The sequence below is a fragment of the Anopheles funestus genome, chromosome 3RL (assembly GCF_943734845.2).
Source record: "Anopheles funestus chromosome 3RL, idAnoFuneDA-416_04, whole genome shotgun sequence".
Classification (NCBI taxonomy): Eukaryota; Metazoa; Arthropoda; class Insecta; order Diptera; family Culicidae; genus Anopheles; species Anopheles funestus.
The window spans coordinates 73,134,348-73,148,968 of NC_064599.1; the positions used below are offsets into that span (position 1 = coordinate 73,134,348).

The 14,621-nt window shown below is 43.5% G+C and overlaps 3 protein-coding genes across 4 annotated transcripts; 2 read left to right on the plus strand and 1 right to left on the minus strand.

The window, feature by feature from the left end:
* Positions 1 to 49: 49 nt before the first annotated feature.
* Positions 50 to 8,735, minus strand: LOC125771585 (serine/threonine-protein kinase PAK mbt). The gene is made up of 5 exons (XM_049442345.1): positions 7,107 to 8,735; positions 3,499 to 4,282; positions 2,760 to 2,880; positions 2,386 to 2,657; positions 50 to 2,308 (listed from the first exon to the last, which is right to left on the minus strand). Exons 1-5 carry the CDS (start codon positions 8,048 to 8,050, stop codon positions 1,829 to 1,831), a joined length of 2,601 nt encoding a protein of 866 aa, XP_049298302.1. The 5' UTR covers positions 8,051 to 8,735; the 3' UTR covers positions 50 to 1,828.
* A 2,395-nt stretch (positions 8,736 to 11,130) lies between these two features.
* Positions 11,131 to 13,257, plus strand: LOC125771237 (CWF19-like protein 2 homolog). 2 transcript variants are annotated; one of them, XM_049441639.1, is made up of 3 exons: positions 11,131 to 11,260; positions 11,385 to 13,027; positions 13,098 to 13,257. In XM_049441639.1, exons 2-3 carry the CDS (start codon positions 11,408 to 11,410, stop codon positions 13,230 to 13,232), a joined length of 1,755 nt encoding a protein of 584 aa, XP_049297596.1. In that variant the 5' UTR covers positions 11,131 to 11,260; positions 11,385 to 11,407; the 3' UTR covers positions 13,233 to 13,257. The 2 variants fall into 2 exon arrangements, with proteins under 2 accessions (XP_049297596.1, XP_049297597.1); XM_049441640.1 differs by having other exon boundaries at positions 11,147 to 11,304.
* A 102-nt stretch (positions 13,258 to 13,359) lies between these two features.
* LOC125771241 (40S ribosomal protein S19a) lies at positions 13,360 to 14,395 on the plus strand. The gene is made up of 3 exons (XM_049441648.1): positions 13,360 to 13,446; positions 13,722 to 13,792; positions 13,863 to 14,395. Exons 2-3 carry the CDS (start codon positions 13,722 to 13,724, stop codon positions 14,266 to 14,268), a joined length of 477 nt encoding a protein of 158 aa, XP_049297605.1. The 5' UTR covers positions 13,360 to 13,446; the 3' UTR covers positions 14,269 to 14,395.
* The last annotated feature ends 226 nt before the right edge of the window (positions 14,396 to 14,621 follow it).

Sequence of the window (14,621 nt, forward strand, 5' to 3'; positions counted from 1 at the left end):
TTTTCTTCCGTGTGCGTTCTCACATTAAGCTCATCTCGTTTAAGCAGTGTTTAAGATTTTCAATCAATTTATTTCCAAAATCGTACGTTGTATAAAATAACGAAGCTGCTATACTATAGCACACTACCACTGTTCTGATGGCGCCCACTTCGTGTGTCTGTTAAGTGCTGAATACACGTTCTGTCTTATCCTTTTTCGCTCACTCTATAATACTTTGTATTGTTGCAATCCACTAATTAACTGTTTCGATCGCATAAAACCACGATCCTGTCCGAGGGGGTGGGCACATTTGTGTTTGTGTGTGTGTGTGTATGTGGACGGAACTACGTTCCCGTATCATACTCGATTCGATGCAGTGTGCAAGGAATGTTAGTCTTAGGAGGAGATTCGAAAACCTTCGGCCAAAGGTCGGCACAATATTTAGCTTTTTTGGGCGCTCGGAGAGTAATATGAATATTTAAAATATGTGTGTATACAAACATTTCGTTGTTACTTTCTAGATTAAAGCCCACTTTCGTTTAAGTAGTAATTCATTTGTTTTAGCTCTGTTAAGCTTTTTCCCTCCGATGATCAATCGTTCAAACATAGCTAAATGCACATCTAATAGTGAGCCTTGCTGTTATCGTATATAATTTCATTTACTCTCCAAGTTTGCCGACCACTAGAGGTCCTAGGCCAAAACCTACCAGTCTCATATGTAAGTAAGCAGTTCTAAATATGTTTGAGGCTTTGATTTGTTTTGTTTTTTTTTTGTCTTCTTACAACAGCCACACGCTTCTCGGGGACAAAAATAAATGCTACCTAAGTGTTTACAACATCAAATCGCGAAAGGAATTGATTCTTCCCTTCCCCTTTTAGATTCCTTAACAGAGATTCAACTGTTTACATTCATTGACGTATTTTGAGTGAGGTAAAAGCAGTCATCTTCAAATATTTGCAAGTAGCTTACACTTTACAGACATTCATGTTAACACTATCGGTTAAAAACAAAATACAAAACGCTTTCGTGTTGAATAACAAATACTTTTCTTTTAAACATAACCTTTTTCTCTGTGTGTGTGTGTGTTTTTTTTAGAATAAAAATTCAACCCCATATAAGTAGGAGATGATGGTAAATTTTAAATCCACATTTACAAAGAATCTTAACAATGGCCCATTTACTGTTTACAGAAATTGGAATCAAGTTTTGCATGAAAACAAAATAAAGTTAAAATTAAACCTTTGCAATCATATAAGCTTTCTTCACTAAATACTGGAATGTATAGTTTACCGTAAATCGTTTACAGATCGTTGTAAAAAAAGTTTCCGCACTGTGTTTCAATTTCGTGTACTTTCGTTAAAATATTTACAGCTGCTGCTTTCTTGCGCTAATAGCGGTCGCGTTACTCGTAGTGGTCTGGATCGTCCGAGAACAGTCTGTAGCTGCAAATATTGTGTAAAACTTGAACTATTTCCTGCACGATTTACTTGAAACCATATAACGAAAGCCATCAGATTGTTTTCACATATAACACTGTTAACTTCTAAGCTAGGTTTGTTGTACAAATTAGCAACAGATATGATTGCAAATGATTATAATATTTGCAGATTCGTTTTTTCCTTCTTCACCTTAGATAAATGCAACAATAGTTTACTCACGGTTTACAAGAGTACAATCAAGAGAATTCTCGGGTGCCGGTAACAAATGAACGAAGTGAACTCGCATCCGTTCATTTATTTTATCGCCACGTTGAAAGTGTATTCCAACCAGCGCACTGTAGACGCTAGATTCCTTTTGGTTGTGAATGGCTGAATCTAGTTTTTTTACGTTACCCGGGTCCATTTCGTCCTAACAATTGCTGTGGCGTGCGCCACGCATCAACGGAACCAGTAACGATGGTGGCCCAGCTTGCCTTAGGAACGGATGGGCAAGCAGTTCCGATGCTGTGGCACGCTGTACCGGATCACGCACGAGCATACGATCGAGGAAGTTCTGCAGCCGGCTGGACACTTTGTGTGAGTTCTTCAGCTTTGGCGGTGGCATATCGCGGATGCGCCTCATCGCTTGTAGCGGTGGCTCGTTAAAGAACGGTGGTTCCCCATCGATCATCTCAATCACCATGATACCGAGCGACCAGATGTCTACCTCCGGACCGTACGGCAATCGGGAGATAACTTCTGGCGACATCCAGTACGGTGTGCCAACGAGCGACTTGCGTTTGGGCAGTTCTTGCGATACCTGCGCACAGAAACCGAAGTCGGACAGTTTTACGCGTCCGTCTGAGGCTAGCAAAATTGAATCTGATTTTATATCCCGATGGATAACACCCTGGCGGAAGGAAAAGAAAACGTATAGCAACATTAATCCATGGCTAAATCTCATTAAAACAAACAAAACTATCGTACCTGTGAATGAAGATAGGATAACGCCTTAAGGCACTGTTTGCAAACGGTAGCAATTTGCTCCTCGTCCATGCGGGAATGTGTCACGATATCGGTGAGTGCGCCACCCTCTAAAAATTCCATCACCACCCACAGCTCATCGTTCACCAGGAAGCTGCTGTACGTTTCCACAATGTTCGGATGATGGTAGTCACGCATAATAACAACCTCGTTGAACAGCAGCTCACGGCGCTGTTGTTTCCGAAGGTCCATCTGTTTGACTGCCACTTGACGACCTACAATGGACACAAGCACAGTGGGCAAAGGAATGCATTAATATTGGGAACGTATGTAATTGGTGTGCTCGGCGGTTGGCACCACATTGTGTAGCGACGTACCGGTGGATTTATCCGTCGCAATGCACACGGTACCGGTTGAACCTTCACCGATTTTTGTGTAATTTTCCAGATTCTCACGCGGATCACCCGCCGATACCACCATCTGTAGTGCGGCACGAAACTGCAAAAGAGTGTTCATAAATCGATATTCAATTAACGCATTCATTCGAAAGGGGGAAAAAGGACTTTACAGGGTTTTTAAAGAGGTATTGCTATTGATTTGAACCAAACGATATATTTGAAACGATTTTATTTTACGTTCTAAATTTTAATTGTTATTTTATAATAATTTGCTTGATCCAGAATCATTTTTAGCATTAAAAGGATCACCACAGTATAGCATATAGATACTATATACGCTTTATCTTGATATATAAATGCCCTTGATATTTAAGCGACTATTATCCGTGGAAATCGATTAACCGGCATCAGTCCGGTCCCGAGCACCCCGGATAATCGACGTTCTACTGTATTACTTTCCTGTCGTGAGCTTTTGCCAGAAGAATTCGATTCTCTGCCAAAGGTTTCTCAACTTTTGACATTCGTGTAGAATTCTGATGTAGTTGGGGTGAGAAAGTTTTGCATGGAATCAATTTAAATTTACACAAACTCATGAAAATCGGATAAAAAATCCACCTCTAGTTTCACATCAATTTGAAAAGAATTTAGTAAATGGTTCCAATTTTCTCACATGACCTCAAAAACCCTGTAAATGAAAAAAAAAAAAATACTCCCATACCTGTTCATGTGTAAGCCTTTGTTCCGTTTTGACCGGTGGCTGTTGCTGACTCTGACCGCTTTGCGTGGTGGATGAGGTACTTTGGGCGACGGATACGTTTCCTCCACTGGAGCTCGATGCACGCGAATTGCTCTTGGCATTGTTGATGGAATTGTTGTTAAACATGTGGTTTGTGTCCGGACCGCCATGTCCTGTCGCCGCTTGTGTTCCTGCCGCGTTGGCGTTCGATACCGATGACGGTGATGGCATTTTCTGGTTGTGTAGCACATTTGCATTGTGATTATGGTGATGGTGGTGATTTGGCATCTGATTATTGCCCATCTGCAATGGCGCCTGCATTTGCTGTTGTTGCTGCTGCTGCTGTTGTTGTGTCGCCGGATGGTGATGGGCATGATGATGATGATGGTGGACGTTTGTTGGGGATAGCTGCGAACCGGACGGCTGTGGTGTTCCGGCCGAACCACCGGGACCCATCATACCGTGCGGATGATGATGGTGATGGTGATGCCCCGGATGACGGGATGGAAGATGGTTGCCATTGTTTGCATCTCCCATGTGTCCGTGTTGATTGAGTGCGCCATGGTTGTTCACCATGGAACCCTCCTGCCCGGGATGATTCGGTCCACCCTGTGGTTTACTGTGTAATGGTGGTGGTCCACCACCTGGAACCATCATACCCGTGCCGTGGAAATTGTTCTGACCACCCTGTATCTGGCCACCGTAGCCTACATTGGGAAACTGCCGTTGCATTCCATCCGAACCAGTTGGGGAGGATTTTTGTGATCTAAAACGATACAAATTTGGAAGTGTTTAGTTTTGGATGGAAATTTTGCAATATGAATTTGCTTAATAAGTAGTTAAATATCAAATGATATCTACCAGCATCCACCAATCAACGCAATGAAGTGGATAATAAGTGGAATCCACAAAAAAGATGGTTTTTACCATCATTTTACATCGAACCAAATATCCCCCCTTACACCAAGGGGTTAACCAATCAATCAGTTATAGTGCGTGCATGACAATAGGTACGACATCGGTCCGTCCTGCATACGGTGGTTTCTTTTATGTGGGAACGCCGCGCACACAATTACAGGTCCCTCCACATTACAGCCATTCGGGAAAGAGGGTTCGAAAGCTCGAACGCACACATAAAAGGCACTTAAAACAAACTAACCGACCAAATTGAGACAGCGAGACAGTGGATCCATTTAATGCTATTGTCCACGGTCCTGGTCGGTGCATGGAAGATGGTTTGTTTGTTGGTCGGTGTGTGCATTTGGAAAATCGAATGAAATCGAACACCAGGCCCCAGGTGTTCCGGTTCATCGCTGCACTGCAACAATGCCAACCTTGTTATCCAGCAGGTTCAGCGGCATACAATCTTGTCATGGATGGATGGACACTTTCCGGCTTAAACAAAAATCTTTAAGAGTGAGTATTTTCCGATGAATTATAATATCACAAATTATGCTCTTCAAATGTTCATCCGTGTGAATTCTACTAACATATGAAGTTGTTAATTAAAACAGGGATGAGTGACGTCAATAGATCGCACGATAAGCGCGTACATCTCACTTCCCCGAGAGATCGGATCAATAAATACAAACTTTTTGAACATTTTTCCTTTCCACGCGTCTTTCGCGTTGCTTCAAAACCGTTCGTTTGTCCGAATGCGACCCAAGGAGTGCCGTTCAATGATGTTTAAATTCCAAATCATCCGGCAGGCCGTTGTGCTATTTTGAGCCGACGGACGTGCCTGGTAAACAAAACATTATGGCACGACTTCCAAATGACCAAATCTTAGACGGTCCGGCACACAGTACACGTGACCAGAAAACGTTAATAACACCTTCAACTTACACATGCTCTAATGAGGCTTTCATCGATTTCATGTAAAATGCATTGACAGAAGCATAATTTTGCACTATTTAGAATAACCAAACAGTATTTTTTAAAACAGATTTAGATTGTTTAGTACAAACAATCTCTTCATATTCCTCGCAAGACGCCATATTACAGGCCCATTTCGTAGAATGTCATACCGAGCTTCTTCATGGTGTAACTAATTAGATTACACAACTTGGTTGAGGATGGGAAACCGGTCCATGTTTTGGGCATGAAATGGGGTAGGAAAATCCTAACATAAGAGTTTCATTTCTTGATTGACAGGGCGATTGGTACGATTGCTCAATTACGTATCAATTACTAGGCACTTCCATACGACAGTTTGTCAAGTGCTTCCGGTGTATTCGGTTCGGGTTCATTGCGTTTCAGCCGCCTTTATGTAAGAAAGTGGCTCGCCACTGACAGCCATTTGCTAGTAGATCTGTAACGATAAGTTGTTTAATTATAGAAACAAATATAGGTATATCTATTTTGTTTACCATTTATTTTTACTCATCAAGTTTGTAATAAACAGTGTAAAAAACATAAAATTGTAAAATTAAAAAACAAATAAAATCCCAAGGTAAATTAAATTTAAAAAACTAAATATGTTAACACTCTTTTATGACAATAAAAACTATTAAACTATGTATAAATTTCACATATTAATCATCCAATAAACGCAGCATATTAAATATTGATTCAAATCATTTATCTTTAAATCGAAAGGGAAAAGCCAATAAAAATGATTCAATGTTGTGTGCATGTTCAAACATTAAAACAAACAGTAAAAAAGAAACTAAACAACAACAAAAACACACTCACACACATTCTACACCCTTGTCAATCGCTGTGCAGATGTGTCTTCGGCATAGGAGGCATTCGGTTGCTTAGTAGCAGGCAGTTTTGTGTGTTTGTGTGCCTGGTACGGTTGGCTAAACACTGATAGGTGTCTTTGCGTTCTATTTCCGCGATTGTTACTAATGCAGAGATCTGGGACAAGCCCGGATGTACCGCAACTGCACCACTGCCCGAACAATCCGCAGGGTCTAACCCATTCATTGAACGGGAGGGAAAAAAGATGCATCGAGTGCAGTGAAGGAAAAGTAACACAGAAAGAAAAGAAGAAAATACAAGCACGATGATCATAGTAGCAACTAGCGCTTGTAAAAAAAAAAGTGCACGGAATGAAAACGAGTGATGGCTTTTAGGTAGAGAGGTTCTGCCGGAAGAAGAAGAAAAAGAAAATGCATGATAAAATCAACCTTACTACGCTAAACGCAAACAAACGGTGCATTCTTGTAAACATGCTACGCACTAAATGCCGCTCGAGATTGGTGCGTTGATTAGAATGTTACTGCTCCAGACGCTCTAAATGCATCTCCACCGTCAAACGTACATTAGGTGGAACATTTTTAATGTTTGTTTATGTCGTGTTTGCTCTTTTTTTTTGTTTACTCACAATTGATTCTCATTTTCTGAAAATAAAACGTGCTAAAGAAATTATTGGTGGAGCTGATCGATAGAAAAAAAAACACCAACAAACATCAGCAAGCGCTCACACAATTCAAGAGCCTTGATGATTGGTAGTGAAATCGAAATTGATACCCATCGCACAGCAAACGTATGGTGACCACGCTCCAGGCGTTGAATATGAGGTAACTAAATGCTCTGGTCTAATCCGCTTGTTTCTCTTCGCTACCGTCGCCATACACACTCACCTGTTATGATACAGCGAAGACGTTTCCGTTAGCACACTGACCGGATTGGAGAGGTTTCCGTTCGAACCTGTACCATTGGTCGATGCAGCCGTAGACATGTTGCTGCTGTTCGTGCTGTTGCCCGCTATCAGATTGCCACCGTTCATATGCGGGGCAATTGCATGGCCTGCTGTTGCTGCTTGTGCGCTCCCGCCAACAGCGCCTGCTTGAGCTTGATGGGAATGCATGTGATGGTGCTGCTGTTGCTGCTGCATGTGGTGCATATGCATTTGGTGCTGCGCCATTCCCGATGCCAACTGGTGTTGCTGCTGATGCTGCTGCTGCTGCTGATGTAGTTGTTGATGGTGTGCATCGAAATTGTTATTAAAGTTCGTCTCTAACATCGTTCCGGCGGGCGAAATCGGTGGATAATTTCCACCCGTCGGGCCCTTCGCAGGTGGTGGCATCGCCGGAAAGCTGTTATTGTTCATTCCCGGAAAGGGAGATTGTCCACCGCCGAGCTGCTGCGGTGTTTGCATCGGTTCTTCCGGGACGGATGGTGGCACATTGGTATTGGCACGCAAATCTCCACGGCGAATCCGCGGTGGACTGGAGCTTCGAAGTGAATTCGAACGTGCTACGTTGGATGTTTTAGGCAGTACAAGTTTCCCCGGTTCGGATGCTACCGCTCCCGGTACGGTCACATTTCCTCCCGGGCCTGGTTGACCGTGGGGCCGAACGATGGTCTTGAGGTCCAGTATTTCGGTCGGTGTGATCTCGGACGGGTCGACCAAAGGCAACGGACGGTTTGATGATTTCAGTATCTGATTATTACCCACGATCGACGCCCATTGCAACGGCAGGCCGACATACCGACCTTCCCGCTTATCGAAGCCCGTATGTACACGGTGCTCAAAATTGCTCGGGAAGGAAATTTGTGGCTTTTTCTTTTTCTTCGAAAACATTTTGCTTGCTGCAGAATACGCAAATACCGCTAGAACTGGAATTTGGATTTATAAGGCAGAACCACAACACGAACTATTACCGTCGAACGGGTTTTGTGTGTCACTTTTTCCCCCAAAATACGATGATACGTGCAACTGGAATGTGTGTTTGACTCGCGTTCAGTCCACTCGCATGATCGTCATAAACGTAGGAAGATCGCGCACTATACCACCTCCCTCTTTTGGCACTTCACAACATAGCAAAGACACGACGACGGCGACACACACCTTTTGCCAAATGCTCCCGGGCAAACTTGAAGTGGGACAACTGGGAGCCACCCAAAACGGGAGCAAACTAACCGAAGGGCAAATAAAATGACAAAATGCGACGAAGATGCCACTCTTTGTTATTCAGATACGCGCTTCGGGGTGGCTCGCAAGTTCCAGGGCTTCTCACCCGTACAAGCTCCGGCCGCGGAGAGAGGGAACCAGGAAGCGGGTCAGAGTGTGTAAATTTATTTACACATCGTTCCAGGCGTGTTCCGAGCGCTTCACATATTCACTACAACTCAAACGCGCACGCACGTAGCAATGCTAAACAGCGAATAGCGAAAACAAGAAACTCAAGCACGAAAGCGAAATCAACGCACAAAACTATTAAAACACGGACGAGCAGAAATCGTAAACTCTGCCTTTTTCTCTTGGATGAAAGCGTTTAAAGTCCTTTCCCAATGGACCATTCCGTAGAACGTCAGAAAAGCCTTTTGGTGCGTTTATATCATCTGGTTCAGCGTCGCGGATTGCTTTCGTGTGTGCGCCCAAGTAACATTCGAGTAACAAGCAAAGAATGAGGTGAAATGAGGTGAGTATATTAATTTGTAATAAAATTTCGATAAAAACCTTACCTTTGGTCTCCTTTCTTATCGACAAAATCAGATACAATCAACAAACTGTCGAGTTCATTTTTGTGAAATGGACAACCTTTCTCTGTCTTCCCTTCGGATGCTGGCTTCACACGCAGTACTGCACTACTCCGACAGTGGAATTAAAAGGAATTTCTTTAGCTATAGCGCCTATTGTACACTGTACGTTTGACTGAATTCTTAAGACAGAAGAAACGGACGCGAGAATCTCCTAAAACATCGACGCACCTTCGTGCTTTCGATTCGAACGGCATAGTAACACTCCGTGTTTGTCACCCCACAGAGTAACATAATGTTTTTTTCTGGGATTTTGTTAAGCGTATGCTTTTATTTTACTTTGCGGTTTACTGTTGTAACAGCATGAATTTTTTGTTCCAGCATTCACTTCGTCGAAACCCTCGTTATTTTTCATGAATTTTGTATCGACTTTGAAATTTAAATGTCACATTTAAAATCATCATTTCTGAGCTTTACGTATAATTAAGCGTTGCACGGAACATAGTACGATAAATTGAGATTTTCTATTTTAAATATTGTTGCGTGATACTCAAATGCCCACTTGGCAAAAGTCGTACGACATCAAGGCTAATTAGCCGGCTTATTAAAGGCTATCTAGCAACTTAGATAGCCTTGTTCGTGGATCGTTCGCGGGAGTGGGGGAATCGGGTACAGGGGGCGGGGCGTATGCCGTATGTACGCTTGTATATAGCCTGCAAACTTGCAGGCTAATTTATAATAAGCGTTGGTAGCCTAATAAGCTTCAGTGTGTCCCGTTCCTTTCCTTAGTTTTTTTGCTCTTTCTCGCTTTCCCTTTCTTTCCTATTGCTTCATTCGGGACACCCTCGTCCCGAGCACAGCACGACAGTGAACGAAATAATTACCAGGAAATACATTCGATTCCTTTTTTTATTGCTCATACGCTCATCATGCGCAAGCGTTCGCTGGACGATCTGGTAAAAAACTGCCGGCGTTCTGCGAAGCGGACGGTCGGATGGGGTTCGTCAGTGGTTTCTATAAATATATAGAAGAAAAAAAACGGAGACACATGAGAAAACTTTACACTTTGTTTTTTTCTTTAACTCATTTCGAGTGTTAAAATGCGTACCTCTCAAGACGTCGAATATTCAGCACTCTCTCCGATGTGGTTTGTCCTGCCATCCTGCGGTTTAACTCCGGCTTCACTCTTTCCGCTTCACGGCCAAACTCTTTCCATCAGCTGATCGACTCGATGGGATTCACTACGCACAAAACACATGGATTATAATTAATTCACTAATCACAATCCCTAGTTTTCACATTACTTACCGGAGCAAAGTATCACTTCACAAAACACGATAACGCTTGCGCACACACCTCCGCCTCCAGCAAAGGCCAAACTCATATGAATACGCGAAAGACAGGGCAAAAGCAATTTTGCAGTGAAAGAAAGGAGACAGCGAAAAACAATATAGTGCCACACTCCTCGACAGGCTTCAAAGTGTGGAACCAAAATTGTCTAAGGTTGGAAATAGACGAAGCGAGATTTACGCGGATCGAGTAATACGCGGCTAGTTTATACCAGATTTAGCCCAGTTCAGGTGTCAAATTTGCCGCGCCTGCTATCGCGCCCGCGTTTCCGCAGAGTTGTTGAAGTGCAGCAACTCTGCGTTTACTCGGTAGCGAGATCGATGACATAAAGAGTTGTTTACAATTTTGTTGATGATTTTCTGGTTAAGAAGAACCAAAACATAAAGATTTCGCTACAAGGACTAAAAACTACAACAAAAAGAGTAGGTTTATAGCTGCAGTAAATAGATTTTCTTAAGCTATTGGCACTGCGTACGCGGTTTGGTCCATACACGAGGCGCGGTTTACTCGCCTGTTTGACCGACGTTATACCAAAATTGACACCCGCGTATTACTCGATCCGCGTAAATCTCGCTTCGTCTATGTCCAACCTAACACTTCGAGTATGGGACCGTTCAGGTGTGGGGTGGGTTGGTGACGCAGGTTGCGGTGAGGGATTACATAGAATATGGGAGCGTGTGTGAGTGAGGTAGGGTGGTGGAGTGAGAGTTTGTCGCACGATCGCTCGAAAGTGAGGGTCAGGGGTAGCGAGAATGAAGAAATTTCCCCCCTCTCATGCGATTTCTGCCAAGTGGGTGATGTCTGCGAAGTATCAACTTCCGTCAGCTAAGCTAATTTTTGTTACATGGGTCATGATATTTGGAAATGGAAAACAAAACAGCAATCAAAACAAACAATTTCATCGGCATCTAAGGCTGTGCTTACCGCTTTGCTTGTGGATAATTATACGTTTTTCCTATAGGTAGTGTTTTACCTAATTTGCCTTTAATAGAAAATCACAACACAGTAAAGCACTGTTTTAACGACAACAACTGTATTTACAATCGCAATCAGGAATGCAATTTTAATTCAATTTATTATTTTAGGATTCAGCCAGTTCTGATTAGAAATGGGTTCTTCTACCTCCGATAGCGAACTAGAACGCAAGCCAAGGAAACATAAGAAAAGGGAGAAAAAGTCCAAAAAGTCTAAAAAGGAGAAAAAACACAAGAAAGAAAAAAAGCATAAACGCCACCGCCGTACGCGCTCGTCGTCATCCAGTTCGGGAAGCGAAAGCGATGAATGGGTGGAAGCTTTGTCTGCTAAAGTGGACCAATACCAGGACAACAAAGAGGTGCCACAACCGATGACTGAAGGAAAGCTTGAGCGGGAAGATTGGATGAATAGCATGCTGATTCCGACTTACAGCAAGGAACCGAAAAAAGAGGACAAGAAAAATCCGACCTCCGAACAGTACGATCCCAAAACTAGTGTTCGTGAGCTGAATCCGCACTGGAGAAATGGAGGCACAGGGTTGCCCAGCTTTCGCAAACCGGCAAACGATGATGAAAACAGTGACGATGGTTATCGATATCACCGCACGGCAGAAGGGCACCAGCAACAGAACCGGACTAGCAGTGCTGGATGGAAAAAATCAGCTAAAGAAAAACAAGAACCGTCACAACGACAAAGTGAAGTGAAAATCGAAAAAACAACCGAAAGTGTAACTAATGCCGGACAGCATAACGAAGAGTTCTTAACAGACGAGCAGCTAAATGAGCTTGGAGCTAAAATAATTAAAGCAGAGTTGCTTGGCAATACAGCACAGGCGGAAAACTTGAAGCTAAAGTTAGAGAAAGCCAAAGCTTATCGTAATGAAATGCATGCCAAGAAAAAGCAACACGAAGACAATGCGCACAAACGAAGAAAAAGTACGGAAGACACCGTTACGTACGTTACGGGTAACGATTCACAGAAGGTTAATTCTAAAAAACAAAAACGGTACCAGCAAAATCTACCACCCGGACCCGCTCTGTCTGATAAATTTAGTTCCGAGCGTCACGAGAACGACAACATGGATGCACAGTTCTTTAAAGTTTCCTCCAAGATGGGCGATGGCAAACGATTGGAAAATATATTTGACCATCAAAAGGCTTCCTCGTCGATGGGCGATATGGATGCGATCGAGGAACGTACAGTGCGTGATATGAATCGAATGAGCAAAGCACAGGCCGATTGTGAACGTTGTCTGAATTCTGCCAAGTTTGGACACGAGCAGCTAATTTCGATGGGCAAAAATGTGTACCTGTCCATTCCAACGTGGCGTGCCTTGCAACCGAAACACTGTTTCATTGTGCCTGTTGGCCACTACCCGTGCTTAACGCAGGTGGATGAAGATGTACATCAGGAAATAGTCGACGTGTGCAAGACATTGGTTCGAATGTTTCGCAAGCACCAAATGGAGGTAGTCTTCTTCGAAACCGTCCGCTATCTGAACCGTAATCCTCACATGTACATCCAGTGCGTACCGGCAAAGGATTACGAGATGGCTCCGTTTTATTTCAAAAAAGCCATTCTGGAATCGGAAACAGAGTGGGCAATGAACAAGAAGCTCCACAACGTGGACGGTTTTAACGTGAGACGTACGATTCCGAAGGGTTTGCCATACTTTTGGGTAAACTTCAACATGGAAAACGGATTTGCACACGTGATCGAAGATCAGGAAATGTTCCCGGTTACGTTTGCGACGGTAAATATACTCGACAGGTACATATATTGAGTGTTGGTAAAAGTTATTGTAATTGTTAATTTTTTTCCAGGAAACAATAGCCGGAATTCTTGGTTTAGACACAAGAGACTGGCGCAAACCTCGCAAAGAGATGAATCCGGCACAGAAAGTGGAGGAATTTAAACACTGGTGGTGTGAATTTGATGCAGTCCTACAGACGAAATAAAAATGTGTTTAAAGAGCATAAAATAGCATATTTGAAATTGAAATTAAATTAATTATAAAGAAATCTATGGACTGAGCTATTGAGGGTTACACCGTGCAGCACTTTCCGGATGTTGACGAAACGTCAAATGCCGCATTTCATCTGACACACGTCAAACGTGTCGCCATATTAGCTTCTTTCGATCTCTTTTTCCGGTTGCGCTTGCAAGTGAAAGGTACGTTGGTGGTTAATTCGCTGGAAAAAGTGTTGTAAATGTTATAAAATAAGTCGATTTTCATTGGTTCACCGCGTGGAACAGTGACCACACTTGTTAATGAATGCATTTCAAGAGTAATTACGGCAGTTATTAGATGCAGCCGGTGTTAAATGCCGTGTAATGAGTACCAGCGGAAGGTTATGTGGCCTCGCTGGTGTTGTGTTGTGATGGAACACAGAAGGATGTGATTTACCTGTCCTTAATGCATAATGTGTTGTTTCACTTCTTTTTAGATGCCTGGAATCACTGTGAAGGACGTCGATCAAGACAAAGTGGTTGAGGGTGTAGCCCTTTTCCTCAAGAAGTAAGTACTGAGTGCGGTTTGTTCAATTGTAGGCAACCGATGACGTATGTGCGTCTCGTTCTACAAACAGGTCTGGAAAGCTGAAGGTTCCGGAGTACGTGGATCTGATCAAGACTGCCAAGTTTAAGGAACTGGCACCATCGGATCCGGACTGGTTCTACGTGCGTTGTGCTTCGATTCTGCGCCGCCTGTACCACCACAGCCCGGCCGGTATCGGTTCGATCTGCCGCATTTACGGAGGACGCCAGCGTAACGGTGTGCGACCGTCGCACTTCTGCCGTGCCGATGGTAGTACCACCCGCAAGGCTGTCCAAGCCCTGGAAGCGATTAAGCTGATTGAAAGGCATGCCGACGGTGGCCGCAAGCTCTCCAGCCAAGGCCAGCGTGATCTGGACCGTATCGCGGCACAAATTTCGAGCAAAAAACGTGAAGCCCAGAAGAAGGAAGCCGCCCAGGTGCTGAAGCTGCAGGATTAAGCGGTGGCTGTACAATTCCTGTGCAAACACACACACACAAGCGTGAGAGTTATGTGGTCAGAATATAAGTTTACTGCTACTGTGGTCAACAGCGATCCAACATCGCGCTGTTGAGTGAATGTAAAAAGCGTGTTGTGTGTTGTACAGTGAGAAATTACGTTCGGATGTTCACTGTTTCGAATGGAAACTCATCTCGATCGCCAGTCGGTTCTGTGTTGTTGCATCCGGCAGCTGAAATTCCGTGTTGAGTTACGGTGTTTCGGAAGCTATCGATTGCATGTGAAGTGTGTTTTCTCTAGTGGGCCAGTGTTGTTGACACTATGTGTAGATATTTGGTTCGTTCTTATGTGGCC

Coding starts and splice junctions, on each gene's coding strand:
- LOC125771237 (XM_049441639.1), top strand. CDS start 11,408: ATGGGTTCTTCTACCTCCGATAGCGAACTAGAACGCAAGCCAAGGAAA. Junction 13,028..13,097: donor TCCCGGTTACGTTTGCGACG/GTAAATATACTC, acceptor ATTTTTTTCCAG/GAAACAATAGCCGGAATTCT.
- LOC125771585 (XM_049442345.1), bottom strand. CDS start 8,050: ATGTTTTCGAAGAAAAAGAAAAAGCCACAAATTTCCTTCCCGAGCAAT. Junction 2,658..2,759: donor TGCGACGGATAAATCCACCG/GTACGTCGCTAC, acceptor TGTCCATTGTAG/GTCGTCAAGTGGCAGTCAAA. Junction 2,309..2,385: donor TATCCTATCTTCATTCACAG/GTACGATAGTTT, acceptor TCCTTCCGCCAG/GGTGTTATCCATCGGGATAT.
- LOC125771241 (XM_049441648.1), top strand. CDS start 13,722: ATGCCTGGAATCACTGTGAAGGACGTCGATCAAGACAAAGTGGTTGAG. Junction 13,793..13,862: donor GTAGCCCTTTTCCTCAAGAA/GTAAGTACTGAG, acceptor TTCTACAAACAG/GTCTGGAAAGCTGAAGGTTC.